Source organism: Dermacentor albipictus, chromosome 4, assembly GCF_038994185.2.
Source record: "Dermacentor albipictus isolate Rhodes 1998 colony chromosome 4, USDA_Dalb.pri_finalv2, whole genome shotgun sequence".
Classification (NCBI taxonomy): Eukaryota; Metazoa; Arthropoda; class Arachnida; order Ixodida; family Ixodidae; genus Dermacentor; species Dermacentor albipictus.
Genome location: NC_091824.1, coordinates 144,103,914 through 144,131,680, shown reverse-complemented (window position 1 = coordinate 144,131,680; position 27,767 = coordinate 144,103,914). Strand labels below are relative to the sequence as shown.

At 43.0% G+C, this 27,767-nt stretch overlaps 3 protein-coding genes across 10 annotated transcripts in view; 2 read left to right on the top strand and 1 right to left on the bottom strand.

Moving 5' to 3' along the window:
- LOC139059380 (uncharacterized) overlaps nt 1-5,752 on the top strand; it is a 30,525-nt gene extending 24,773 nt beyond the window's left edge. For all 5 annotated transcript variants that reach the window (XM_070537707.1, XM_070537706.1, XM_070537708.1 and 2 more), the window contains one exon: nt 2,478-5,752. In XM_070537707.1, the coding sequence (XP_070393808.1) occupies nt 2,478-4,277 (1,800 nt within the window). In that variant the 3' untranslated portion in view covers nt 4,278-5,752. The remainder of the gene's footprint in view (nt 1-2,477) is intronic.
- Nucleotides 5,753-6,388: 636 nt separating this feature from the next.
- Nucleotides 6,389-13,084, bottom strand: LOC139059381 (thioredoxin domain-containing protein 5). The gene is made up of 8 exons (XM_070537709.1): nt 12,783-13,084; nt 12,494-12,688; nt 12,270-12,408; nt 12,130-12,192; nt 11,940-12,035; nt 11,730-11,855; nt 10,963-10,999; nt 6,389-6,565 (listed from the first exon to the last, which is right to left on the bottom strand). Exons 1-8 carry the CDS (start codon nt 12,943-12,945, stop codon nt 6,455-6,457), a joined length of 930 nt encoding a protein of 309 aa, XP_070393810.1. The 5' UTR covers nt 12,946-13,084; the 3' UTR covers nt 6,389-6,454.
- Nucleotides 13,085-13,195: 111 nt separating this feature from the next.
- The window catches only part of Hus1-like (Hus1-like checkpoint clamp component), a 24,673-nt gene continuing 10,101 nt past the window's right edge, over nt 13,196-27,767 (top strand). Inside the window, exons 1-8 of one of the 4 annotated variants that reach the window (XM_070537710.1) lie at nt 13,198-13,348; nt 13,485-13,612; nt 13,696-13,872; nt 13,984-14,091; nt 14,645-14,719; nt 16,486-16,585; nt 18,816-18,923; nt 20,985-21,585. In XM_070537710.1, the coding sequence (XP_070393811.1) occupies nt 13,297-13,348; nt 13,485-13,612; nt 13,696-13,872; nt 13,984-14,091; nt 14,645-14,719; nt 16,486-16,585; nt 18,816-18,923; nt 20,985-21,160 (924 nt within the window). In that variant the 5' untranslated portion in view covers nt 13,198-13,296 and the 3' untranslated portion in view covers nt 21,161-21,585. Of the gene's footprint in view, nt 13,349-13,484; nt 13,613-13,695; nt 13,873-13,983; nt 14,092-14,644; nt 14,720-16,485; nt 16,586-18,815; nt 18,924-20,984; nt 21,822-23,825; nt 23,948-27,767 lie in introns of those variants that run through there. The other 3 variants (XM_070537712.1, XM_070537711.1, XM_070537713.1) reach the window with 3 other exon arrangements.

The following is a 27,767-nucleotide window of genomic DNA, read 5'->3' as shown; positions in this document are numbered from 1 at the left end:
CTTCCCGTTTTATGCATGTGCTATCTGCATGGACTGAAACATGGAACAGGGTAGTTAAAACATGTCTTATATGATCATGACTGACTCGGAAGGTGCTGCAATATGTCACTATGTATCCGAGGCTGTATTTCTGATTGATCACATTTGGGAATGTCACTTCTAATTTACTTTGGTTGGCTAATTTGGCAAGGTTGATGTGCCAAGAGCAATGGCTCATCTCCTGTCAGTATATGTTTTCATATTGCATAGTTCTCAAGTACACTGACAGGACACCCATTGCGCCCTTGAGGCATTTGCACTGCATGAATCGCTCAAGAGTGGAAGTACAGTTTATTTATTTATTTATTTATTTATTTATTTGTACATACTGCAGCCCGAGCGGGCTATTGCAGGAGTGGGTGTGAAAGGCAGAGAAAATGAAAATAGTAAACAATACAGGCCCAATACTAACAATACAAACAAACACAAACCAAAACTATTCAATGGCCGCCAAGAATAAGTTTAAAGGAAGAGAACGAGTAGCACCAGGCAAGGAATTCCAGTACTCGATTGCACGGGGAAATAAACTGTATTTAAATGTGTCCGTACGGGTGAAATAAGGTGAGATGTTTAGGTGATGGTGACTTCTAGTATTAGATGGTTTCGCAGGAGTTAGGTAGTTATCCGAAGATATACGGCAAAAAGAGTTAATAACGCAATACAAAAACTTTAGTGATTCCGTGCGTCGGCGATCTGAGAGCGGTTCTAAGCCTAGGGATGAAAGCGCGGTATACGGAGAAAAATCCCTATCGTACCTACGACATATGAAGCGGATCGCTTTCTTTTGGATGGCCTCAATTTGATTAATGTGGCACTGTTTGTGTGGATTCCAGACGGGAGAAGCATAATCGAGTATTAGATTAAATGAGTAAATTAGAAGTTAAACCACAACATAACAAAGTCTGTAAAATAGGCAGTTTGCTTCAGTATATGGAAATTCAACCTTTTATGCAAATGAGTACTTTTGCAAATAGAATTATGTTACTCGGAAGGGGCAGCAAAATTTTGAATTATTGGGAAATTGGGCAGAAAAGTATCCTAATTAGAAATATTTCTTTTTTTTATTTCGTTCAGTTTTAGAATCGGCAACCAAAGATACAGTTTCATGCTGTGTCGACAATATCTTCACATTGGTGGAATGAAGAAAGCCATCCACGCTTTTGTGCCTTTACTTCCTCTGGCTGATAGTGTTGCTCGCACTGGAACGCACTATCACGAAAAGCGCCCACAGCAGTGAATGCTTCATCTGCCTCTCACTTCAACGAGTCTCCATAACTCGAGGTTATGCAATCTACTGCATTAAACACATGAGAAGACAGTGCACATGATGTCACTCCATCTTGACAAGCCCACTCTTTGAACCTGTACGTTACAATGTCTGATTACAGTATTTACCTGATTCTAGCACTCACCTTTTTCTTTCAAAGAAATTGGGCTGAAAATTCCCTCAGAGGTGGAATCGAACACAATAGCAAAATTGCCATTGCGACGTTCGTATGCTTTACTGTGCAACACAAGATTATTGCGGCGAAGCTTACTTAAGGAATCGGCCACCACTGAGCAACACGCTTGAACCTTTGCCATTTCTCTTGCTAAAAATATCGGGTGCGCATTTGATTTCTGCCTTGTTTAGGAGCTTCAATGTCATTTCTACATTCGTTTTCTACTTTAGACTCATAGAAACTGGGGGTGTAATTGATTTGTGGGCATGTAAGATTAGGGCAAATTTTGCAAAATCAATCAGCAGTGTGTTTTGGCATGTTTTCTGCATATTGTTTGAATCGACATGCGAGATAATTCAATCTGCCAGATGATTCAAATTTGTCAGGTGTGTCAGGGTCAAATTAATGGAAGCTGACTCTAATTAAAGTTTTGCATTCTTGAACTTAGCTAATTAGTTAACTAATCACACTACAAAAAATTAGCCGAGTAACTTGGGATCACTACAAACAATATCCCATAAGTCTCAATCGCTTAAAGTGTACCACATCTTCTTAAACCTTGGTTCAAGTAATGTGAAACACCCAGTACGTTGTACGATGCTGGCTCTTAACCACAGTGCCACAAGGTTTGCGTTTCCTGAGCATTTATGTGCTAACTCCAGAGCCCACCAATGGGAATTTAAGCCTATTTTTCAGTGACTACGAAATGCATTACTTTCCTGTCCAGCGTGTTCTGCATCCTTCATTATTTTCACATCTTCTAAAGAATTGAATAGCTTAAAGATTAAAGTTGCCTTGCGAACCAAGCAAAAAAATAATAAAAAAACCCTGCATTGTTTGTAAACTCTTTGTTGCTTTAATAATGTGGACTCGCTAGCTGTATTGCTGGGGCTGTAGTTGTTACTCTATTGTATTTAATGCTGCTTTCCTGCATGGCATATGACTCGGTTTATTGTGTCTTGGCAGCATTAACCCCTACTGTGCCCTCTTGTGCAGCTGGAGCTTCGTCGAAGGCTGCTGTACCGCCGTCATCCCAACCACGGCCTCTGTGCCTGCTATGGCGATATGTGCCACCCGTGGCCTTTGTGGGACATGCTTGACTACCGGCTGCTGGCACCGCAGCAGCAGGGTTCGCACGATCGCCCCAGCCCTGAAGAGCTTATCAGCGTCGCTGGCCCCTCGCGGAGTCGCACAGCTGCTCTCCGCCGCCGCCGGCCGCCACTCTGGTGGCTGCCGTGGACGCGTCGTGGCACTCGCTCCTCTTCATCGCAGCCTGGTTGCAACGCGGTTGAGCGGCTGCTTGTTAGAGATGGCTGGCGCTGCAGCTCACCTGCTGAGCTCGTGGGCCCTCCCGGCAGTTCGCCGAGCCCTTGGCGGAACGGCTGTACCCATGGTGGTGGTTCACGTGCAGCTGAAGCCCGGGGAGTGTCTTCACGCAGTGCTGCGGCAGCAGTGCGTGCTGCACACCGGCGCACACGGTCCAACGATGGAGTGTTCCACCATCTCCAGATGAACCCCCGGTATGGTCCTCAGTCATTCCCCGACCCGCCGTGCAGCTATACGGAGATCCCTGCATACCTATGGGGTCCGCCACCGCCCTACTCGCAGCCGCCGTCTCTGGAAGATGTGGCATGTCTCGGTGGGGAAAACTCTCCACCGGAAGCAAGCCACTGCAGTGTAGCAGAAGGTGCACTCCAGGGCGAAGGCTGCTCTTCCAAGAGAAGCACTCCATCAGCCGAGAGGCATGTGGTGGTCACCATTGGCGGTGACTTCCCAGAGGTGCACTGCCGGGCGACAACAACGGCACGCGACGGGAAGCACAGAACAACGGGGAGCAGCTCATTCATTGTTGAGGTGCCTTGCTTTCTTCACAAGGGGGGTTTGGTGTTCCACACTTTGCCCGCTCGCAGTCGGCGCAAGCGGCAACCCAGCCCATTCAAGTCCTTGTCGAACATTCCACTGTGCATATCAAGGAGGCTAAGTCTTTTGCGGCATGAAAACATTCGCAACGGTGGAAGCCTTGCATTCCTCCGTGGCAGGAAGGCATCAGCCTTAGAGTGGCCGGAAGAGAACACCATAATCTCTGAACTGGGCCACACGATTCGCGTCATCTGTGAGAAGCCTCCAAAGCAGACATCCATTGAGGAGAGCAGCAACAATGCCACAGAAACAGCCACACCAACTGTTGTGACGCTGCCGTTGGAGACAAGCCAGCTTGCACCCACAACAGAGCCTTCCTGGGTGCCTGTGGCCAGTGTTAAAGTGTTGGCCCCAGTGCATGCACACTCCATGCCCAACCTCAGCATAACAGCGTCGTCGGGTTCCTTGCGTGTTTCGCACCACAATGAGGAGGAGGAAGAGGACGAGGAAACATGGACATCACGAGACTTTGCCGACACCGGCAGTGATGGTAGTCAGCTCTCAGATGCCACGTCAGCCCCCTCCATTCCTGACGAAGAGGAATATGTCTATGAGGAGGAGTCTAGTCAGGCCAGCGCAGTGCCTCCGCCATTGCCACCAAAGTGTCTCACGTGGGGGGAGAGGCGGCAGAGGTATGTGGTGTTGTCCAAACGTCAAGGCTTGCCGCCTTTGCCCATGGCCAGGGACCCAGTGACATTCCTACTCGAGACTGGTAGCTGTTGTGCATGCCCTTCACAGCCTCAGGCACGTGCTGTGGTTCCGCAACCAGAGACAACGTCTGGCTCAACTGCTTGGGGCACAGAGGCTCAGTGGCTGAACAGGCGTTTTTGCAGTGACGACGTGGAAAATGAATCGCTGAATGGCTCACGATGCTGACGTCCAGCCTCCGCACACCTGTACAGTACACCCTAGCCGGCTTGCACCTGCTTGTTTTGATGATGCAGGGGTGCTCCTCCTGTGACTAGAAGTGCATCAAAAAACATTGTGCAAGGTACAGTAGTGCAGGTGGCAATGACAGCATGTGTTCTGGATTGTTGACCCTCCACCAACCCTCTTTTTACAGCGTAGGAGCTGAAAGCGTTTCCACCATGTTGAGCATGCCAGCACAATGTTGCCTCCGCCTCTTCCTTGAGTCTCTGTGTGGATCTTCCATATCACGTATGCTTTTAAGAGAATCGTAGTACTCCCAACATGGTGCTTACTGCAGATTGCTGCAGTGGCACTGTTCTGCAAACTTCCTCGAGTATTGAAGCATTTTAACTTTTAACCAAACGTCAGCTTCAATAATATATTTCTGTATAGTACTTGAAAAGCTTTTAATTACAGTGCTGTCACACTGATGTGCTGCTGCCAGATTGTTGTTTTGCAGTTTTAATGAACAACCCCTTACTTTGTTATACTTAAGTATTGTGGTGCTTTTTGCATTTATTTACTGTTCATAATGTGTAGCGTCCAGCATATGCTGTAGTTGATGTTAATTGTGCTGATCTGATGGTGCTTTTAGGAAATGTGTTGCACTGCTCACTTTTACCTTTCATTTCATAAATTAAAGGGACACTTAAGAGAAACAAAAACTGTTTATTCGGAAAAGGGTTCCTTAAAAAAAATTGATTGTTGTTAATTTCACGGTAATAGGTTGTAGCAGAAGAGAAATTAAAGGGGCCCTGAACCATCCTTCGGGGGCTTGGTAAAGTAACATAGTCCGCGGGTAGCATACGCTGCTGTGAACATCTCAGCCAAGTTTTGCTGTCGTACACGGTGCGTGGAGCTTGTGAGTGGATTGCGGAGTCGCCTTTCTCTTAACGTTCTATTTTTTAACAGAAGGCTCTGTCCTCATTCTCTTCCATATGCTTTATTTAGTCATCGTACGCTTTAGTTAATCATTCCCTTCGACAGCTACTATATTCGCTGATAGCTGACATAAAGCTGCGGTTGGCTAACATGCCATAGATACTACGGCCGCCGTGGGGTGTTGCCATGAGTCTACTGGTTAAGCGTACTGTGGCTCGCTCTAGCTGAACATAAGCTGTGTTTGGCTTATGTTTAGCACATCGCAGGCACGAAAGGCGGAGTGTTGTGGGCACGGCTCACTGCGCCGTAGCCTTCGCGTTGCAAGGCATTGAAGAAGGAATGGGAGCACAGAGGAGGCCGTGTTTGATTGCCAATAATTGCGCTTGTGCTGAATCCATTGCAGTACTTTTTTGCGGCAAAATATTTCTGAAATAGCCTATATTCACTTCAAATGCATTTCTCCACTTCGATAAAAAATGCTTCAGGGCCCCTTTAATGTCAAAGTTGGATATTTTAGATTTTGCGCTGAATCCGTGGCACTAGTACATCATTGTGATGGATTTCAAACTATTTTCTCTTATTTGGAGCAATGTGGCTCTGCAAAAAGCCACAAAACTTGCTATGTTTACTATGTGGGTCTTTAAGGATACAGTGTAGACAATTTTAACAGATAAAATGTTGACTAGGCCTGAGCAGATTCAGTCAAAATCTGTGATGTCAAGGCAGCATTGCCATCATCTCTTATTTGTCTTTCGTAGCTTACTTGGCCACCTCTCTTCGTAATTTTTTTTTTGTATTTTGGTACGGTAATTGAAGAATGCAGCTCAAATATCCTTTTCTCTTTAGTGTCCTTTTAAGTATGTTGAGACTTCAGCACATATTTTCTAAGGTTACAGGTTACCCGCCGTGGTAGCTTAGTGGCTACGGCGTCGTGCTGCTGAGCTTGAGGTTCGAACCTGGCCACATTTCAATGGGGGAAAAATGCAAGAATGCACATGTTCTTAGGCTTAAGTGAAAGAACCCTAGGAGGCCAAAGTTAATCTGGAGCCCCCACTACGGCATGTGTCACACCATGGTTTGGCATGTGAAACTGCAGAATTTAAAGAAAAAAAAAATGTTAAGGTTACAAGTTTGCTTCGTCCTTTGACAACCCGGGCAACTTGCAATAGAGGTTGTGCTATAAACCAAAGACACAATTTGGACAACCATGTGAAAGTTTTTTATTCTGACAGCTGCCAGTAAGAGACAGGCAGGTCCAAAGATCAATCCTTCTTTACTTGTTTCTGCGTGTTCCGAAGTGAAAGAGCCTTGTACAAGGTGTATGTGACAGAGAAAAATGCCACAAACCCCAGCATCACAGTTCTTCTGTGTTCCTATAAAAGAATAAAGCATGGTGTCAACAGAGCTTGCTTGTGTACAAAGCACCAAGGGAAACAGGCTTGCAGGAGTACACAAGTCTTAACAGTGAGTATGTTTGGTCTCTTATTTACGGAAATTTGGACTAGTTGCCATTTCTTGAATTATGTGCCACAGAAAAACATCGAATGACACTTGTGTTCACCATGCTTTCTTTTCCCGTTTAGTGTTTTTCTGCAGCGCCATCACGTAAGAACATACTCTTGGTTCTTGCTGACTATGGTTTTGCCTCAATTTCAGAGTAACTTTTAGACACCTGTCCAGTAGGTCATGTAAAATGACTGATCACTGATCAGGTATGAAATTATTTTGGGCCTAATATCCAATTTGCTCTTGCATTACTGATTCTGTGCTTTGACATTGTAATGCCCAAGCACATTTCCACATCAAGGAAAATTGGAACAAATTGTTGACGTTCATTTCTGGTCGTGGAGAGTACAGGTGTGGAAAAGAATGTTTCTTTCCAGCTACAACTTAATTACTAATTAGTAATCAGCTTGTTAAACTATCTTCTGCAGAAGCTTAACTGCAAGATATCAAAAATGCAACTATGGCCTTTTCCTTAAGTTTCCTGTGCTTCAATCAGCATTTTGAGGCATTAAACTCTGTGTAGCACACATGATACATTGGGCATTACTGGAGTTAAATTTGGTCTGCATATAGCAACATTTGTTTCAATCCTGGAATTGGTCCAAATCTCCTAACCGACAGTGCTACTTTGCGATTTAGTAACGGCTTGCACATAAAAGTAGGTGTGAAAACACTTTACGATGACTTCACTTGCAGCTAAAACAAGTTTTAATGGTGGTATGTGCAACTATCTGTCACCTTTTCTTTTTAAACGGTGGACTTTTAATTTAAAAAAAAAAAACGCTCTACTTTGATGCCATAGTAACAGGAAGTGCGGAATTTACGAGGACACAGTATCAACGACGGTGCTTGTGGTTTGTTGATGCTGTGTCCTCGTAAGTTCCACGCTACCCGTTACCCCAGGATCATACCAATTAGCCTGATCGAATTGCCTGTTAGGATGTGAATTTGGTTCGTTTCATTAGCTTGCCATGATTAGACCTTTTAATAATTTGACTAACGTTCACTAGTACACTTGAATGAAACTGCCTTGACAAGTCTGTCCCGAAGCATGCCGAACCGTATGTCGTAAGCCATTTCAAAATGATCTGGTAAAGTACAACACTGCAAAGATCATGCAAATGATGGCCACTAGTACCTAACAGCTTTGTAACCTCTCCTTTCACAGCTTGCATTTGCTTTTTACAAATGTGGAGACTGCTCTACAATTCAGCACAAGTGAACTTATCTAAACAACAGTGATAGAGGTGTGTGATGTCCTTGTGACATTGTATGAAAATTAAATGAAAAGGCAATGCTGTGATACCAACGCTTTTATCCTCATGAACACTCTTGTACTAGAATTATGTGCATTGCCTCCAACCCTTTTCAAATTTAGCTTGAAAGTGATTGCGTAAAATATTCATCCCAGATATAAAGTTGGGTGCATGTGGAACTGTGTCGCAGTGGTTAAAGCACATTCTTGTCACCAGCTTTCATGAAAAGCAACACCAATACGGTCTACACCGTTGTGTTGTCATAGACGATGAAAAGCACTGGTGAAGTGCATTTAGAACACCACAATTTGACACAAAAATACAAAATGTTGCACCAACATGCCAATTTAAGCAAAGAATATTTTTTTTACAATCAATCTTTATGGCAAGAGACTGGAGGAAACTGTTACTTTCTCCACCTAATTGTAGATACTGCCTTCAGCATCAAAAAAAGGGCACATAAAATTTTAATGTGTTTTAGAAGTTAATAAGTTGAAAAGCAATTATGATCCTAAACTGTTACCAGAGCTTTAGAGGTTATAGGTTTACTTCATCTGCATAAGGTTATATATGCGTGCTAGAATTTTTTTTAAGAAGTGAAATGAACACCAGCAAAAGCCACACCATGGTTATTATGGTACACTGTCAGAGCAGTGACTGCTTGTCCATTCCTTTGGAATTTATACCTTATGTCTTGCATGGGTGCACATTTGTGTAAAGGAAGTTGTGAATTGTGTACAAGTGACATTAATTCCTTGGTAACATAGGGACACAGTTAAGCCGAACCTTGGTCATGGTCTGTCACAGTAAAGCTTCGTTGCAAAGTAAACCTAGCTGCATTTATGCTACATGCGGTTGCTGTGTTGAAGAGACATACTGCAGCTGGGGTGACTATGCATATATAGTAACTACTGTAGGCCTAACACATTGATTTGAAGTTACCTGTGTCTATATAACTAGGTATTATGTCTGTTATTGTGTTAGCACCACTTTAGGCTTTTTGGTAAAATTTCGCTTAAACCCATGTGGGCCCATCCCAGCAGCAGTGGCCCATAACCCTGTAAGGCAGAGGCTTCAAGCACTCGGGGAAAGTGAGGCGAACAGTACATACATTCTTTGGAATCGCACATACAACATACACTACAGCATACGTTTCAATAAAGAACCAGCACAAAAACATCCTGACCAAATAACATATGATAAGGCGCCCCCGCATATGCTTTCCGGTAAAGATTACTGTTGTGACGGCAGCTTGCGACGTGGGGAGTGACGTCCTTAGCCTTTCATATATAAAAAAACCAGCCTAGCAATTGATTTCAGTGTTGCAGCACCACTATAGGTGGCAGTATGCTGTCAAAATTACCGTTACTCCAGTTACAATAAAGCATTTCATAAGCCCCTCAGCAGTTGTAGTGGTGGTTTTCAACAGCTTAACTGGACATCCACTTTCGCAGGGCTGGGGAGGCGAGTCAATTTTTATTCGTAATCATTAACATTTACTTTTTATAATGCAGTACAATATAGAGGCCGGTGTTGGGGTATGCAAGGACATAGAGTGTCACCAGCATGGTTTCTGCTGGTGACTGCGTATATAGATTTGTTGCCTGCAATGAACATTAACATGGTATTTTGGTGGGCTAGTTGCACATTGACTGCTTCAGCTACTATAACATTATACACGGACGAAAGAATGAAGACGAGAACTTTGCCAACTACCAAATTAATTATTGAATGGATGCATAAACTTATCGAGTGGTAAAAGAAAGAACAGAAAAAATTTCTGACAATGTATCTAAATGATGTTTCTACCAAGGCTTGTGCAACATGTAACGTGATGCTGGTTGAGCCAGTCTACTGCAATGAACTTTTGCAAATGTGGACAGTACAGCATTTAAGTAGAGAACAATGCTTTAGTACAATTCAGCAGTGCACTTATTGTGTGAAAAGTAGTGTCATAGCACAAGGCTGGTACTTGGTGTGGTTAACTTGAATTTGGAAGGATGCTGGGGGTGTAAACTTGCTTATATAGACATACTAACCTAATCTGAATGCTTTAAGCTCATTTGAACAATTGCTGACTTGCAATATGTCATCCAAGGTGTCAATGGTGAACCAGCAAGGTGAGCAGCTGTAGCTGTTTGTGCATTGAGTGGCTCCAGCACTCTTCAGCACAGCCGGTGGGGCAGGAACTTCTACTCTTTCCTTCCTCCATGGAAGCAGGTTATACATAACAGTGAATATGACACACTGACGTCATCCTAGTTGCCATATTGGAGAACCATCCTGGTGAGAAGCTGCATCTGTGATGTCACGTGCAAGCTATCTATAGGCAACTTCCTAGGTTCCACTCTCGATGTTGCTGCTGCTTGTATCCATTTTAGCAGCCATTCAAGAAAGTGCCGAGCTGAAGTCTTATCTCTTATATAAGTTCAGTAGAACCTTGCTAACATGTTGTTCACTCCCATGTTTTACATGATACGTCACCCGCCGTGGTTGCTCAGTGGCTATGGTGTTGGGCTGCTGAGCATGAGGTCGCGGGATCGAATCCCGGCCACGGCGGCCGCATTTCGATGGGGGCGAAATGCGAAAACACCCGTGTGCTTAGATTTAGGTGCACGTTAAAGAACCCCAGGTGGTCAAAATTTCCGGAGTCCTCCACTACGGCGTGCCTCATAATCAGAAAGTGGTTTTGGCACGTAAAACCCCAAATATTATTATTATGATACGTCACTGAAGGTTGTCCCATATATGTCATGGTGCATTTGCGATATTCGCTTCATGAAAAATGTTGGATAGGTTCTATGACATCACTTGTACAAAAAAAGTTGTTGCTTGTTGAGAGTAATTCTATGAATGAAGTGGTCTACATTGCCCTAGGGAGAAGTACGGTGCCTTTGGCGATTCAGACAGCAGATTTTCAATTTTATTTTCTGCTTGATAAATATTCACAAACCAGACAATATTCATGACACTGTTGCAAGGTTGTGCATAAATCGGCAGCAACTCACCTTAATGAAGTCTGCAATTTTTTCAACTAACTTGTCGCTGCAAAGGAAGAAGACAGGTTTTTGTAGTTGATCATAGCATCAGAAGAATGCAAGGTGATACGAGCAGAAAGGAGGAGTTTATAAAAACTTCTGGAGCGGTAGTCTCCACATCTTCCTGCAAGGACAAGTGAAGCCACGTGCAAGCATAATTTAGCGTGAAAAAGCAGGCCATGCCAGCAGGAATTAAGATCTAGCTTTTTTTTTAATTTTCTAATTTTTTTCTAGAATAAATTAAGAAAAATTCCCTTGTTGGCTGCCATAACACAGATGATGGTGAAATGTGGTTATAACGGTCAACAAAATAAAATTTGTCTCAATGCTCACCAGAAAACATGTGAAACTTATACACATATCAAGGAAGGTTCACAAGACCCATTTACCGACTGCAGCTGGGTGTACAGTACACACTTGCTCCAGCCAGGGAGGGCTGTGTCCTTCGTTGATCACTTTCTAGGATGCTATCACTTTTGTATGGTGTAGCATACGGTGCAACATTTCATTGGAGTGATGTCCAATCCAGCAAACATTCTGCTTGCTGGCTTAGGCAATCGGCGTCCAGTGAAAGTCTCCACTGAAAGTCATCAATCCGGAACAGAGACCATCATGCCTGTGATATGACCCCTGGCTGCCATTGCTGCTCATATGAAAATGTCTGTGGCTTCACTTTTCCAAGGTGACATCCACTCTAGAAGGTTTTTCTGTAACTTCCTTGAGTGAAACTGTCTTACAATGGTGTCTGAAGCACTGGCACTGGATGGGCCTTCATGTTTTTGTACAAGCCATCCACAAAATTCTTCAATGATTTGATCTCCAGCTTCTTGACATTGTACTTGTACATTTTACCTAACCGGAAGCTGCAAAAGAAAAATTTAAACATGAGTGTGTGCCAAATAAAACTGACCATGAGTTTCAAGTGCTTCCTTAGCCACTGCACTAACAAAAGGATGGTGGGGCATTCCTTGATTGAAAACCTTTCCACCAGGCCTGGAGAACGATCAATGTCGACTTTGGCAACAGTTGTGGCTCCTTTAACCCTAAAATTAGAGAGGAAAGTGATTAATTATGAGAACAAGATTGAATGCAATTATCGTTTTATATAGTTGCTCCAAGTGACAGCCGTTAACTTACTGCGACGATAGCCCCTCCAGCACGCCAGTGGCCAAATCTTTTTTCACGCATTTGTCTGTGTGGCTGTTACGTCGAAACAAATGTTAGCTAGTGTTATACAAAGAAGTGCTGGCTAGTAACTGTATAGGAGAACGACTCACAAAACCACAAGCCAGTTGCCCGTAGTGGCTCCTGTCGCAGCCTGTGTAAGATGCTCAAAGGAATTGTCATCGAGGGCCTTTACTGAAGGCTCCAAGCTCTGGCCGATCCATTCCAGTATGCTGTCGGGGTCGTGGCGACCTGAGGATTGACAATGTGCTAGTAGGACCAACCACTGCAGCTATATTAGAAAGATTAACATGAAACGTTTTTACGCAAACCAAACCTTCGAAAACAGCAGGAACAGATTGTCGAAAGAAGACTAGCGTCGGGCGAGACGTGACGCCGTAACGTTCTTCAATCTGCGGTTTGCTAACCACTTTCACAACACCAACTCCATAGTCTTCGCTTAGCTCCTGCTGTTTTGCATTCAAAATCTGTTCCAGTTCGACGCAATCCGTGCAGGTGCAGCACTCTTGTGCTGAAAATAAGTTGGAGAACCACTACTTACAATGTCTGCAAACACTCCACTGCAATATCCATAATTTGATTAATAAAAACATGATAGTACGTACTGAATATTACGGCCACGCGATCGTGTTTTGCAACAGTAATGAGGAATTTCTCAAGATCAGGGTCAGAGGAAACAGCGAACACGCATTTTGCTGCTAACAGCACAGTTAGTGTCACAAAAATTTTGTGAAACATGGTAAATGCCTTAGATACACGTGAGAACATAAAAGTGTTTTGCTTGCTTGCAGATCCGGGCGTCGGGCCATGCGTTTTCTTCCAACGCGACACAAGGCAGCAGGTGGTTTGGTCTCGTTTGTGTTTTCATAATGAGAAGAGTCGAGATCACAGGTCAGTGTGTGTATGAAGTAAAAATGTAGAGAGAGTGCGCTTTGTGTCAGCTTGAAATTTAGCAACGTGCGCCTTTTGTTTTTTGTTATTTTGAATTCGATAAATGTGGACGGACACACCTCCACAAGAAATGCAGACGACAGCGCAGAGACGACACTAGCCGCGTTCTGTCCAAGCTTAGCCAATCCACAAAGAGTGCATGTCGCAGGTGTCCGCGTCTTTTGAAGTATGAAGTTTCGTGGACGAATAGTAGACATCGTGTGCATTCAGCAGCTTTCTAGTAAGTTGCGATGTCATATTTACAAACAAGCTATTTGTTGAATATTATAATAATTTGCAACAGTGCGCCTTTGTTGTTGGTGAGATGTCAGTGTTATACGAGTATTGAGCATTGTGCACCTTCCTCTACATTACAGAAATCGTGCACACAGTTTCTAAACTAGCTAAGGATGTCACCTTGCGCATCACTACGGATTGCGTCTATTTCATTCTAAATGAAGACGCTGTAAGCGGCGGCGGGTGGCTTTGGGCTGACATACCGCAGGTAAATTTCGTGGTGTTTTGAATTTCTAACAATATGCGGTTAGACACTTGCAAAACATCGCTTTCTCTGCTATTTATTTCCAGGAAACCCTGTTTCAAGAGTACAACATGCAAGGTGTCTCAGAGGAATTTAACGAGATATATCTCGATGTTGTCGCTGACCACATTGTGAAAGCACTGAAGTCAGCAGCAGCTGCGAAGTCGCTAAAGGTTAAGCTGACTAAAAGGCAAACTCCTTGTTTAAGTTTCGAAATAGAATTGGTAAGAGTGCTGACTTTTGATGACGATTTCTGCTGTTAATTTTTTGGTTGAGATTGTAGTATCAGGAAGATGCCTCTAACTCCCGTTTTACGTACGCCCTGACACTCGCAGCCATCACTAGTCTCAACATCTCGAACTGTTGTTCACGACGTGCCAGTGTCCGTTATACCACGAAGGCTGTGGAATAACTTTGCTCAACCAGATGTGGAAGAAGGCGATGTGAGTTTTGCTTTTCCATGCCTGCTTTCAAATCGTGGTTAAGTGATAATTCAGCATCTACAGCTACTACTGCGTCTACCAGAAGTATTTATTAACCAAGTTATCTGTTTATTTTGTAATAGTCCAAGCTGCTTTTGCCTAATGAATTGACACAGACTGTTTGTGCATGTGATTTAATTTTGTTGAAGGCTGCCTTGCACACAAGGACAATAATGATGAACATGCAGGGGAACAAGTGGCCAACAGTGGTCGTACATTAGGAATGTAGCTGGAGCCAACATTTATTTATTTATTTATTTATTTATTTAGTTGTTTACTTATTCATTTATTTATTCAAAAGAACCTTACAGGCCATATGGCAGTATGAATTGTCTTCCTCAGGCCACAGTTATTCAATTATGAAATGAAATGTCCTGTTTCAGAGCAGGTTCAAGTTGAAAGCCAGGCATTGCAAGCCTTTGCTCCATTAGAGTTATTCAGTCATTTTAAAAGAAACAGGTGCTGCTGTGTTAATGTATTTACACTAGTGCATAATGATCATCATTTTGTGCAGATAGTTACCCACATGCCATCATTAAAGGTGATGAAAAACGTTGTGGACAAAATGAAGAACCTGAGTTCATATGCGGTAAGAATGCTGAAATGCGCTTCATGTTCAGATTTTTAAGCCTCTGATGTTAATGTAGAGTTGCCATTTGGCTGGTTTTTCACCGGCACAGCCAGTTTTTCCCCTCACGGTGCTGGCTTGACCACAACACTGGCATTCCATTTGTCAGTTTTACATTTCTTCCTAAATCTGCACATAACTTTTATTGTAAGTGCTTGTTAGGCATTTGTACAATGCAAGTAACTGGATTGTCACAAGGGGATTCATTTCTTTGAACTGTTTGATGTCGTGAAACTGTCATGCTATCCTAAGTGGCAAGACTGACAAGTCCATCTGATCTCTTTCTTTTTTCTTCTGAGCGTTCTTCTATGTGGCCAAGTGCAACTTCTGCTTCCCTCTGATAAGGCTTCTCAGTGGACACCCACTAATGGTGCCTATCACATCAACTGGCATGATCAGTTTGCGTCACATGAGTGAAATGGACGTACATTGTTCTTTCTCCTGACCTCATGCAATCATGGGCTATGGAGATGATGCTCAGCTGTTTTTACGTTTTTTTTTTAAAATTTGAGATGTGTACCAAATTTTATTTAAAGTCTATCAATAAATTTCATTCATGCAAGGTTTCCACTCGGTGTATCGGTACTTTATTATATGATAAAGTACAAAAACAAGTACAATAAAAATACAGAGTGAAAACATGTTTTCACTTTGTATTTTTGCGTACAGTACATATCACAGCCCTGTGTTGCGGTGCTGTTCTTTTTCTTCTCAGCAATAGTGGCAACCCTATACAGAAGCTGTATGTCCACCTTATGGTATATTCTAAATCTGTTTAAATTTGGAAGCTGTATTTTACAGCGAAGCTGTTAAGGGCTGCTTTCCCGACTATTGTGACTGCGTGTAGAAAAAAACATCCCGAAGATAGTGCAATGCCAGTGACTGCGTGTAGAAAAATAAACATCTCGAAGATAGTGCAATGCCAGGTCGACCCACGGCAGAGTTGACGCGGGCATTAAGCACTCCCCATACGTGTGCCGATCCCGAAGATAGTTCAATACTGGGCCGACCTGTGGCGGAGGTGAAGCAGACGTTAAGCACTCCCCATACGTTCACCGATCCCGAATATAGTGCAATGCAGGCTGACCCGCGGTGGAGGTGCAGTTCGCCATTAAGGGGCGCACATACACAGCTTCGCTGGTCACCCTTCTTACAGAGTGGAAGGGCACCGAGTTTTTTTTGGTTGGTTGCTTTTTGTGATGTTTGCTATAAAAAGTGCATTTGTGTGTTTGCTTAGTGTTTATTTCGATACTGAACTGGTAGTAGTGGCAACGTCCTGATGGCTAGTACCACAGCTTTCTGCATTAACGCAGAAAGCTATGCTGTGAATGGCTAACTCTGTTGTGAACTCGCATAAGTACTTTAGTTTTAGTATAAATTTTGCTCTTATTAAAGATAATTCATGTGCAGAAATGCTTATTGTATATATGTCCTTGTCTTTTAGTATCATTTGTTTATACTAAACATGTTTGTTGTGCTTAACATTGCTTGAAGGGCTAGTGAGTGTACAGTTGGCCATTATCAGCTATTTAAAAACTTGTGGATGTAGTTTAAAAAAGGAAGGCTGAACTGGTTTCTTGCAAAGATCCCCCATCGTGACCCCTTTTCTTCCCTTCTTCCCCTTCCCTTACGTAGAGTAGCAGGCCAGATGCTCCATTTTCCGGCCGACCTCTCTACACTTTCCAATCATTAAACTACTACTACTTCTTGTTTTTTATTCATATCAGACCATAACAATCTCCAGCGATCATGGAATGACTGTATCTGTTCAAACAGACATGGTCACTGTGACTACACATTTCAAAGGACTGCAGTTCCCTCTTTCTCGTAAGTCTGATTTAGATATCGCACGGATTTTGCTCTTCAAGCTCTTATCTGTTCTGATGTTCATGAACAATTTGCAAAACGTGATGGGAAGCTGCAGTGGCATGTTCATCAGGTTCAATTCAGGCAAAATACATTGCCGATTGCACAAGGTCTGGTGGTTATAAATAGCATATTTATGACTAACTTTGTCAATGTAAGTTTTGTTTGAAAATGAGGATATGTTAAGATATGCTTTCAACAGTGTTTCTGGCAAATGATATTAGTCATGGCATGGTGGAGAAATGGGGTACCTTGAAGCCTTGCCTAGCGTAACTGCTCTGGATTTTGTGTGACAGCATAAGATTTTGAACAGTCCCTTCCCACACTGCAGAACAGGTTGTCTATCTATGCTTCAGCCTTTGTGAATGAAACTCACTTATGTTAACACATTTTCTTCAGTCTTGGCTCATTATGTACACAATTCTACTTAGGCTAAATTTATCTATTTGTGTGCAGTTATTCTTTAGGGCCACTAAACTGGTCTACATGTTTTGAATTTCCCACTCACATTTACACTCAAACAGCAATGCTGCCACCTCTGCTCAGCTTGCCTCATCGCGCCATTAGCTCACATTTCATTTGCTTCTGTCTCTGCTATTACTAATCCTTTTCAGAATCCTTGCAGTAGAATGCTCTCTGATGATGCTTTACAACATCTGATGTTAAGCTAAAATTTTTGTAGGGCCTAGTGAGGTACCTTAAAGCATGTTCATGTAAGCTTTACTGATAAAAGTATCCTTGTTTAGAACATCAGCACATTCTCGGTCATGGCATTATGATCTTAAGTATTTGCCTGAAATTTGGATGTTGGAGATGCATAACAAGAAAAAATAAAGAACGGCTAACCTGCCAGCGTTCTTCGCTTGAACTGTTCTGTCATTGAAACATTTACTGGCAGTGTTATGAGGTGCCGGGTCAGTTTCATGGTTGTTTACGTGTGGTGTGACTTAGTGTACTTATTTTGCCTTGTCGTACACACCTGTGCTAACTGCAGCCTCCAGTGAAGTCGCATGAAATTTGAGCGACCGCCCCTACTAAGGCAAAATACCTTACTCATTAGTAGCTCTAGCTGAACATGGAAAAAAAATGACATTGATAGCCATCTCATTATGTGGTGCCACTTCATGTTGTGGTGTTGTGACATTTTTAACTGTTAAAGAATAAAAAAATATACAATTTTATTTTCTTGTAATCGTTTTTATATCTGTTGAATACTTTTCTGGTATCATTGGTTGTATTGCTGTGTGCAAGCATGAATTGAGCATTGCTCACATTACCTTTGCTGGAAGAATGTTGCAAGATTTTATGTTAATTTCGGCTTGCACATTTTCTCGAGTGCAAACAATGCAAAGTTACTTTAAAGACAGAGTTGTCAGCATGATGAAGATAACATTCCATTAGCCTTTCTTAGCATACTGAATGACAACTTTGGTTGCAACCCGCTGTGGTTGCTTAGTGGCTATGGTGTTGGGCTGCTAAGCACGAGGTCATGGGATTGAATCCTGGCCACGATGGCCGTATTTCAGTGGGGGTGAAAGGCGAAAACACCTGTGTACTTAAGTTTAGGTGCACGTTAAAGAACTCGAGGGGGGGGGGGGGGTATTCTGTAAGAGTCCACGTAGTAGACTCCTACAGAATACGTCCCCAGGTGGTCCAAATTCCTCGAGCCCCTCAGTACAGTGTGCCTCATAATCAGGTAGTAGTTTTGGCACGTAAAACTCCATAATTCAATTTTTGTTTATCTTTGGTTGTAGGCACACAGTTATATTGTCTTTTTTTTCTTATGTTGATAAACAGGCTTATGTATTGCAATGAAGGACCAGGTGATGTGACTCAGATGATTAGGAGAAAATGCTTTATTAAAGATGGTGGGCTGTCCTTGAAATTCAATTCGCTGTTGCCTTGAGCCTAAGTTAGGTGAGAACTTCAACTCGCCCAGTTCTTGCGACTCGCACAATGAGGAGCAGGTGAAGTCTACCAACAGGAAAGATGCATATATGCTCTGAACAATGCAAGATTGGTCTACTTCAGCTTGTACACAGGCTAGTTTGCTTATTCATGGAGCCCCTGACTTGTATTTTACTGTGTGATTACAATAAACATTTATACTCACTGGCCCCTTTAACCTGTTAAAGTTTTTACAGCTGCACTGACATCAAAGTGGCATCATTAGTTGATCTCTGCTTTACAGGTGATGGCACCGTTTCTCACGATGGTGTTTACGAAGCTCGCATTGATTTGCGAAAATTGGTGCCAGTGCTTTTGGCACAGCAGCTGAATCCAAGACAGGTTACATGCAGTAAGTTCAGCTGTTTCGTATGTGTCAAGTCAGCTTCTATAATGACATACATGCAGAAAAAAAAAGCTAATTAGTGATGTATTGTGAAGGCCATGTCCACTATAGAAGACGTAAGGGGACACTATGATGGAAGGGACAGTGTTGTCCGGAATTAGGCACTAATTGGGCAAAGAAAGAAGTGAGCTTGATTCAATCTGCTTTTTTCATTTTCCCGTGCTGCCCTCTGCCTCACGCTGCTAGAAATGTTTTGGAAGGGTGCCGGGGCTTTTGCTGATTGATTTGTGTGCATGCGCCCACATTGAGTGTGTGTCAGTTGTGCGTTTCGTGGATCGTGAATCATTATTAATGGATTCTGCTGGACAGAATGTTGTTTCTTGAAGCCATGAAGCACTCTGTGACTGAGTGCAGGCCTGAGTGCGCTGTTGTGCAAACAGTGCGGTCGATAAAGGCACGCCGAGTTCCCTTTGCCGACACGGCTGTCTTGGGGTTTGTTGTCGCTGATTTCTGCACTTGGAGCTCGCTTTTGATATTCTTTTTAAAGATTGTTTAGATATTTCACAAATTCCAGGTGTCTTCGAGCGCAGCCTTCCGTGCCGGATTTATCAAAGCGGTGCACTTGTTTACATCGACATCTACCGACACAGATCGTTCATAGCGTCAAATATTGTGGAAAAGGTGCATTGCTGATATGAAATAATGTCAAAACATAGCAAAACATACATATATGCGCATATGTGTTGTTTCCACCCTGAGACGAGTCAACATGAGCGGCCGAACCACTTAAACAACGGCAACTGTGATCCAGACAACATATTACAGGCTGTTAATTTATTTCTGATTCTCGCTTTTCTTTAACTCCATCATACTTACAGTTTGCGCCTGCTATAACACGTTATTAGAGAAAACTGTGCTCGCATAAATTAAGTGCTCTGTTGTTCTTTCGTGAAAACGCGGATACCATCACTGATACTGTTGGTATAACTGAGCGAGATGGTTGTTTATGCTGCTGTATATCGAATGCACCGTCTCTTGTTTCTTGTTTGACGCAGAGGTAAACAGTACATATCTGGAATTGAGAAATGTGTCAGCATAACAACACGTACAGACCCACCGAATGCGACGAGCATCCTACCGTACGGTACGGTGACGTACAGATGTTGGCACAGCGCTGTGTCGCTGCTTGCCGCTTATTGTGTACGCGCCGTGCAAAGTGAAGTGTAGTTCCTTTCAAATCGCTAAGGACAGAACTGAAGTATAACAGTAGTTTCCTTAGTTCTAACTGCTTACATTTCACTTCAAGTCCGCCGGTAATGGGTGCATGATGTTAACCTTCGCTGAACAGCATAAACACTGGCTCAAACTTCATGTGCACGGCTTGAGAGAGTTGAAGCTTGTGCATTTAAACTTTGTGGGCATGTTCTGACTTTAGTTGAACATGATTAATTATATATAAAAGCGAAGGTGCTGACGCTATCGCATTCTCAGTTCAGTGGCGGATCGCGCAGAGTTTGGTTGAACGATGGTCAGCACACTGATTTTGTCGGTGCCGTCGGCAAGAAAGCCTGTTGCAATGTGACAACTCGTGCTCACCAGTTGCGTCGTTGTCGGCCTGGTATGATAAAATACTTTCAGTGATGCACTGCACTGAATAGTCGGTCAATCGTTGACGTAAAGGTCTTGTCAGTCTCATATCGACCCAGTGTTACCGTGCCTTAATACGTGAAGTCAGGCACGCGCTGCAACAGCCAGCAAGTGAGGACCAACGTTACAAAAAGACTTCATCAGCAACGTAATGTTTTTAAGTGTCACGCAAGTGTAACGCATGGGTTTTTCGTTAAATATGCTAGCCATCAATGAAAGGCGGCAACTACCTGGCTCACGGTGCAGTTCGAACCACTTGGACGAAGCCTTGGCCACTTTCTGTTTTAAAGTTGAGTTACAGTCTTACACTACGCACATTTTCGGCACCACAACAACGTCGAGCTACCAGTGGAGTTTCAACGTGATACATGGCACGAGTGTGTGCAGCGGCGCACGACCGAACGCTCTTTTTTTTTTCAGGGGACTTCTCGGCATGCCGCGCGCTACCCTTCCAAAACATTGTGCGACTAATCTGCCAGGGCAGGGTGCATGCACCGTCGCGCCATGAAAAAGGCAGGTTAAGGCATGCTATCAAGCTGGTGCAAGAAGCTCCTGTCTGGCTACAGGACCGAATGGCATATTCAGTTGAGCCATGACTGGAGTTTATTTTAAGTTGTTGAACCAAATCCATACTGGCATTCTGGCTCAAACCAAGCCTGAACCCATATTAGTATACTTGGTTCGTATGAGTGGCTCAATTTGTTGGCCGAGTTAGTACATGTTATTACTTCGTGGAATGCCAGCAAACAGGAAGGAAAACATAAAAAAACAAACAAACATGAGGAACAAAGAGACAACACCACTCCTGTCACTTTGTTTCTTCCTTATGGTGCTTTCTGGTATCCTTTCCGTTTGGTGGTATTTCACCGAGTAATGGTATTTTTAGAACGTGCCTGGATGTGAACTTAACCTGAACTGAAAGTAATAATGGCTACTGGCTAAGAATGAAGCAGTTCACGCATATAGAGTAGCATGGGAGTCAAGATATGCATTGGGATAACAGCAGTTTCCTCCAAGGTTATTAGGCTAAACAATGGTTTCCTTCAACAGTCAACATGCCCTGCTGCTTTTTCACTCCTTAAGACAGTCTATATTGTCATGCTGTAGTAGTGATGGTAAAAATAAAACTGCCAGAAGTGCCAGTAAAAAATTTGACTCCTTATTGGGGGAACTTGTGCTCAGCGCAAACAAGCAACACTCAAAGAACAGCGATAGCGGCGGGCACAGTCGTCGGTTGTTGAAATCTGATTTACGGGTGAATTGCATCAGATATTTATGTGGGAGTCATTGTACATTCCAGCATGATCAATGGTGCTTGTGTATGTTCTAGAATGTCACACTTGTTAACGTCGCTTATGCGATCTGATTAGACAAAATTATTTCACTATAGAATCGGTGATGTTTTGGAAATTTTGGATACATGTAGGCATTTTTTGCTCTGAGTGGTAACTTCGTAAACTAATTAGACTGTGAAAAATGGTCACCGCAATAAGTATAAACAATCTGTGTCAATATTTTTGGTACAGGTGCTGTATACAGGCACTGTATTCCCATACAATCACTTTTGGAATATCACTGTCATATCATTTGAGAAATGTTATCAACTTGCTTTTGTGACATGAGTCTTAGGTGGTCAGTGTTTGCAGGTGATGGTAGGCAGTTTTAGCTTATTTTTTATGATCCACTTTGCTCAGACACATGTATCCTAACAGGTGTACTATGACTCTCAGCAGAAACCAGACTGTGCTTGTACACAACGCTCATGCCAGCAGTAGAAACCAGAATACTGCCCTCACTTTGCTAGTAAAGCTGTGATGGGGCCTATTTGGTGGAACATAATGGCTAGATATTCTACTTTGTAGTGTAAAAAAGGACAGATAATAAAGTTCAATCTGTGTGTTGGGCATTGCTTTCCTAAAATTTCTTTCTGTCTTCTGAATTCTGTATATAAGCCACGTGCGAGTTCGCGCATCACTTTGTCTGTGCATACTTGCCAACATCCCTGAATATTTAGTAAAGCTTTACAAAAGATAAATTCTGTTGATGAAAATTATTTAAAGCTCTTGAGAGATGGGCATGGTGCGATATTACAACAATATGCATGCAAAAAAATTGTGATGGTACGTGTGCCACCCTCTTGTGGCTGCATGCACCAGGCGGACATAAATCATAGAGCACTTGATCTGAGCAAGTTGACTCAGAAATGTTCCTAAAGCAGCTGAAATAGGCCACAGCAGAGTCGCTGATAATGTCACTGTGATTAGAAAACATTGCACTTTTTGTCAGTATCTCGTGTTGTAAGTCTGATGCTGCTTGTGTGCTGCATCCAAAGATGTGTGCCACCTCCCCCTTCCACATGCCATGATCACTGGATATTTACGAATTTTCGCGTTCGTAGGTTGGCAGGTATATCTGTGCCACCTTTTGGTTAACCTGTCCTTTGTTCTGCTACGAAGCAGTGCATCTAGCCATAATCTCACTCTACTGCCAAGCTAAATGCTGAGCAAATGTGATAATGCATCCTGTTGGCTTTGTTTGAACATTGCAGCCTAGGTGATCATGCACTGCTGAAGTCCTTGCAATGCAGTTATCACAAACTCAAGTTCAAAGCAGTTATTGCATTGCTTGAGCACACAGAATGTGAGCAGAGTGTACCATAAGTGACGTCAAGCTAGAGCAGTTTATTATTTGCATGTATTCTACTACAAATCAGCCCTAGTGATGTGTTTGGCAGGATGCCCTAATTGAGGCATTGTAAACCAGTTGCCTGTGATGGCAGCAGTATTACAAGTGGGAAAGAAAGTAAAAAATATGTAATAGAAGAGATGTCACTAGTACCACCAAAATGAATGCACCAACCTGCATAAGACGAAGTGTGAGTAGTGAAAGCTTCCCTTTCTGTTAACTACCATACTTGTACGTAAATAACATGACCACAAATATAACGCGAGGGGAGACTTTCAGCTTCTCTGAAAAGGAAAAAAAATATATATTACAATTATACATGTCACAAACCCTAGGTGCGTTCTGAGGCTGGAAAGTTCTAAAAAAACGTTGTGTTACATTCATACAAATACTGTATACTTAAGTGAGTTGTAGCAGTAAATTATGAATACTACTTACATAATGCTTCTCTTCAGGTTATGCAATGTTATGAAGATTGTGTACGTAGTATTAGTAACTTTTTGTGCCACATCTGTATCCTTGTGGTGCATTTGCAGGCTCTTTAAGTGCCATTCCGATGTTTTCCTCTGCTTTCAGAAATTGCACACAAGAAGTTGTGCCACATCACTTTCAACCATGACTACGGTTCCTTGCAGTACTTACTACCATGCGTGTATAGCTAGGCAAAGCAAAGATTGTACTGTTTTTCCACCACATGCTACCTGTTGCCTTTTCTAGTTATTTACACATCTGAACTTGCAACTGTTTATGCCAAATTTTGGTGTGCAGTAACACAAATGTCGACATTACAGTTGGATGGCCAATTGACACTGGCAAAGTTCTCCAGAATGTGGTGATACAGTGCATGATACCCTAGTTATACAGGTATTCTAAGCTCACTTATAGCATAACACAGTTATGTTTGCTTACAAGGCATATGAAGTAATTTCTGTATGTAGTTATCATAGCTAACATAGTGGCTGGTTTAGAACAACAGAACTAGCTGGTAAGGATTCATTATGCAAAAAAGGGGAGGCGTGCAGACAGGACACAAGAGAAGTGGACAACACAAACGCCATGTTCGTGTTGTCCACTTCTCTTTTGTGTCCTGTCTGCACGCCTCCCCTTTTTTGCATAATGACTGGTGCAGGGTGTCTACCAACCGGGAAAATGGAATTCTCAGGGATTTTGAAGTCTGGAAAAACTCTGGGAAAACTCAAGGAATTTGTGCTTCAATCAGGAAAACTTAGCTGTCATTTTATTGAAAGGGAACGAAAGTCTCCCTACTGCTGGCTCAAGTAAAAAAGAGGAATCGTAACGAATTTTCTTTGATGTCGTGTCGTCGGCTGGAGGAGTTTCTTGCTTGAGATTTTCCGGACGCCCGATTTTGGTGGGATGCCCGATAATGCGGACGATTTCGCGGCACCACCAGGTTTCCCATAGAGTCAATGTATAAGAGCATCTGTAATTTGAGACGCAAGAACCCTTCGCTGTCCGATTTTCCGGCCTTTCTGCCGCGGCATTAATCAAAGCCAACACCGCCGTTTTCATTATCTCGCCGCCTCGAACCAGCGCTCTCGCACGCAGATCCGCTGGCAGCCGTAGCCGTGCTTTTCATTGGAAGAATTCGCCGCTGTCAGTAATGGCACCGACTCCGCCTCTGTAATTCTCTGCGATTGGATTCTAAGCTTAGAAAGCATGGGGTGTTGCATAATACCCGTTCCCGAAAGGCAGCTTCGCCTCAGCACAGCATTGTTCCGCGATGAAGCGTACGTGAAGTAGTGCGGTGAAGCTTAACAAGCGTGGGAAGGGGCAATTGCCACGGGACAGAGTACGTATTCCATAATTATACACGCCTGCACCCGCGTCTCCTGTCACAGTACGAGCACCGATATGCCTAATAAGTGTACTGGCAGGCCTTCAGAGCTTTTTCGGACGAGCCGGTGAGGATTTGAGCCCTTAAGGACATAAAAGACATGCGTTCATTTTTTCGGACTGCCCGATCTGATTTTTCAGACGTTTTCGTGGCTCCTAGGGAATACCAGAAATCGGACGTTGACTGTACAACTGACCAAGAGGACGGTTTAAATGATCCGTGGGTCGAACGTGCTGTGGAACTAGGACAAGAACAGAAATGACCGTCGCATTGAGGAATGGTCAGGAAAAGAACTGTGCCAGCTCTTGTTTGAAGGAGCTTGAGCTCAAAAAGCAAAGTGTTGGCTGACGCAGAGATGCAGGTGACGCTCATCCAAGCCAAAATTAACTCTTGAAAGTAGTGAAGCACAAAGCCGAGGCATTGTGCGTGGGCTAAGCATATGTGAGGACAGTGTAGTGGCTGCACGTCTACCGATAACCTACACGTGCGCTACTGCGACACGCCCCTTTGATAAGAGCTTATATACCGCGGCGCCGAGCGTAGCCGGCGCACTTCTTCCCAGCTTATCAAAGCCGGCGGCCCAGCTGTGCTGGTGCTCGCCAGTCACCTTGTCAATGGAATAAAGCAATTCCCTTTTGCGTACTGTTCCTGCAACCGCCTGGTTCCTGCCTGCCTGGAAGAACACCACAAGGTTGACTTTTCAACTGCTGAGAAAATCTCATTTGTGAAAAAGTTCGGGCCTAATACCAATGATCTTGCTATCATTTGATAGAAATAGCTCATTTTCGAAAATATTTGCATCTGTATGCATCTTTTTATTCGTATTTGAAAGTGCTCGACTCGATTTACAATGGGCTTTATCATTTTTCTTTTTCGAAAATATTTTATTTGCTGTGCATTTTGCTATCCCCTACTTTCAGTTTTCTATTTCGAATAACATAAACACTGCTCCTGACTATTCAAACTGGATTAAGTTTCTTTTAAAATTTTTTTTAAAATGCTCACTTGAGAGTGACAGCATAGGGCGACGTGGTGTCAGCCTGTCATGACATAAAATAAAGTCCTGTGTTGCTCAGGGAAAACCTGGAAAACTCAAGAAATTTGAAGATGTCAACTTGGTAGACACCCTGCTGGCGTTAAGTTTTTAGTCTGAGTGCGAATGCTGTAACTGAAAGTCCAGTAAAATCATGTTTAGTACACCTGTGCAACTACAGTGGTACAAGTTTGTTGGCAAACGCTACCTGCAAGACTTTGGAAAAGAGGTGACATGCATTGTTATACAGAATACGTAGCGCAGAAAGAACAAAGGACAGGTTGCGACAGGAAAAGCACCGACTTTCAACTAAGGTTTTATGGCGGATCCTGAGCATATATATACACACATATAAATCTGCAAAACCTTAGTAAAAAATCAGTACCAAGTCATAAAACCTTAGTTGAAAGTCAGTGCAAGTCCTGTCTTGACCTGTCCTTTCTGTGCTATGTGTTCTGTATAATGATGAATTATCAACATGCCCAAACTTTTTCCCTACTGAAGTGACATGCATCATTGCAGGAATGCTGCAAGTGCTATTTTGCTTTGAAAGCCAGATACCACTTGGAAACCATCGGGTTTTTAGGAATGCAGATTGTTGTGTGGAATAGATGTTTCTGCTCATTCAATGTTAAGGGAGTTTGCCTTACAAAAGTAGCTGCTGTAAGTAGTATCCTGCATTGGCAGTAGTCGTGCCACTACAGTAATGCCTCACAAATTCATTTCCTAGTCTTCTTCCTTCATGTTATCTTGTGCAACTCTCCCTTTTCAGCTGGACAAAGTGAAAAGTGATAGTAAAGGTGAATACAATAAAACTAATTAATTTAGAGACTCTGGTAATGTGGCTCTAAACAGTTAGGCTGCCATTTCACTATGCGGCTTCGCCTTTGTCTTTAGGCAGCATTGGCTTACAGAGTGAATTATGCGCAGCCACAACTCTTTCATTACACATCATAGTGGGTGGCTTACATGGCAGGTCCATTGAATTTCTTCGAATTGGGCATAATCTACCTCTCAAGAGTTCATATTGATTGCTGGCCTTTTCTGCCTTTTCTCTGAATGGACATAGTAAGATGCGCAAGTCTGAATTTCAGTGAGTTTATTAGTGGTAAACGCATTTTTCTGGCATGAACAAATCGCATTGTTTCAAAATGAGAGCCAGATGTTAGGTGAAGTGCGAGTAAAATTGTAGAGCTAAAATTGAACTCTCTTGTGTGGTATAGCACCTGAAGCGATATTTTTGGCCAAAGCGTATACTCAAATACCTGCTAGATCCAGACAATTCCAGGACAGTTCAAAAACATAATTAGCGAAAGCTTCTGCACTGGCACAAAGGGCGCCCACAACCCAATCGTCGAGCATGGGCAGTGTGAGGAAAAGCCTAACGAGACCTTAGATGAGGACTTCACTATACAAGAGATTAGAGCAGTGCTGCAAAAACTCAATATGAAATCTTCCCCGGGGCCAAATGAGATTATTAACAAAATGCTAAGAAACCTGGATGATCAAGCAATAGAGATTATTATGAAATACATAAATGAATGCTGGGCCAAGGGTGCCATACCACAACAGTGGAAGGAAGCCCAGGTTATACTTATTCCTAAACCTGGTACACCAATTAATATAGCAA

What these genes read in the sequence shown, in the direction of transcription:
- LOC139059381 (XM_070537709.1), bottom strand. Translation starts at nt 12,945, where the DNA reads ATGTTCTCACGTGTATCTAAGGCATTTACCATGTTTCACAAAATTTTT. An exon ending in GGCAACTGGCTTGTGGTTTT is followed by an intron (nt 12,193 to 12,269) that starts GTGAGTCGTTCT and finishes TCGACGTAACAG; the next exon opens with CCACACAGACAAATGCGTGA. An exon ending in AAATTGCAGACTTCATTAAG is followed by an intron (nt 6,566 to 10,962) that starts GTGAGTTGCTGC and finishes ATTCTTTTATAG; the next exon opens with GAACACAGAAGAACTGTGAT.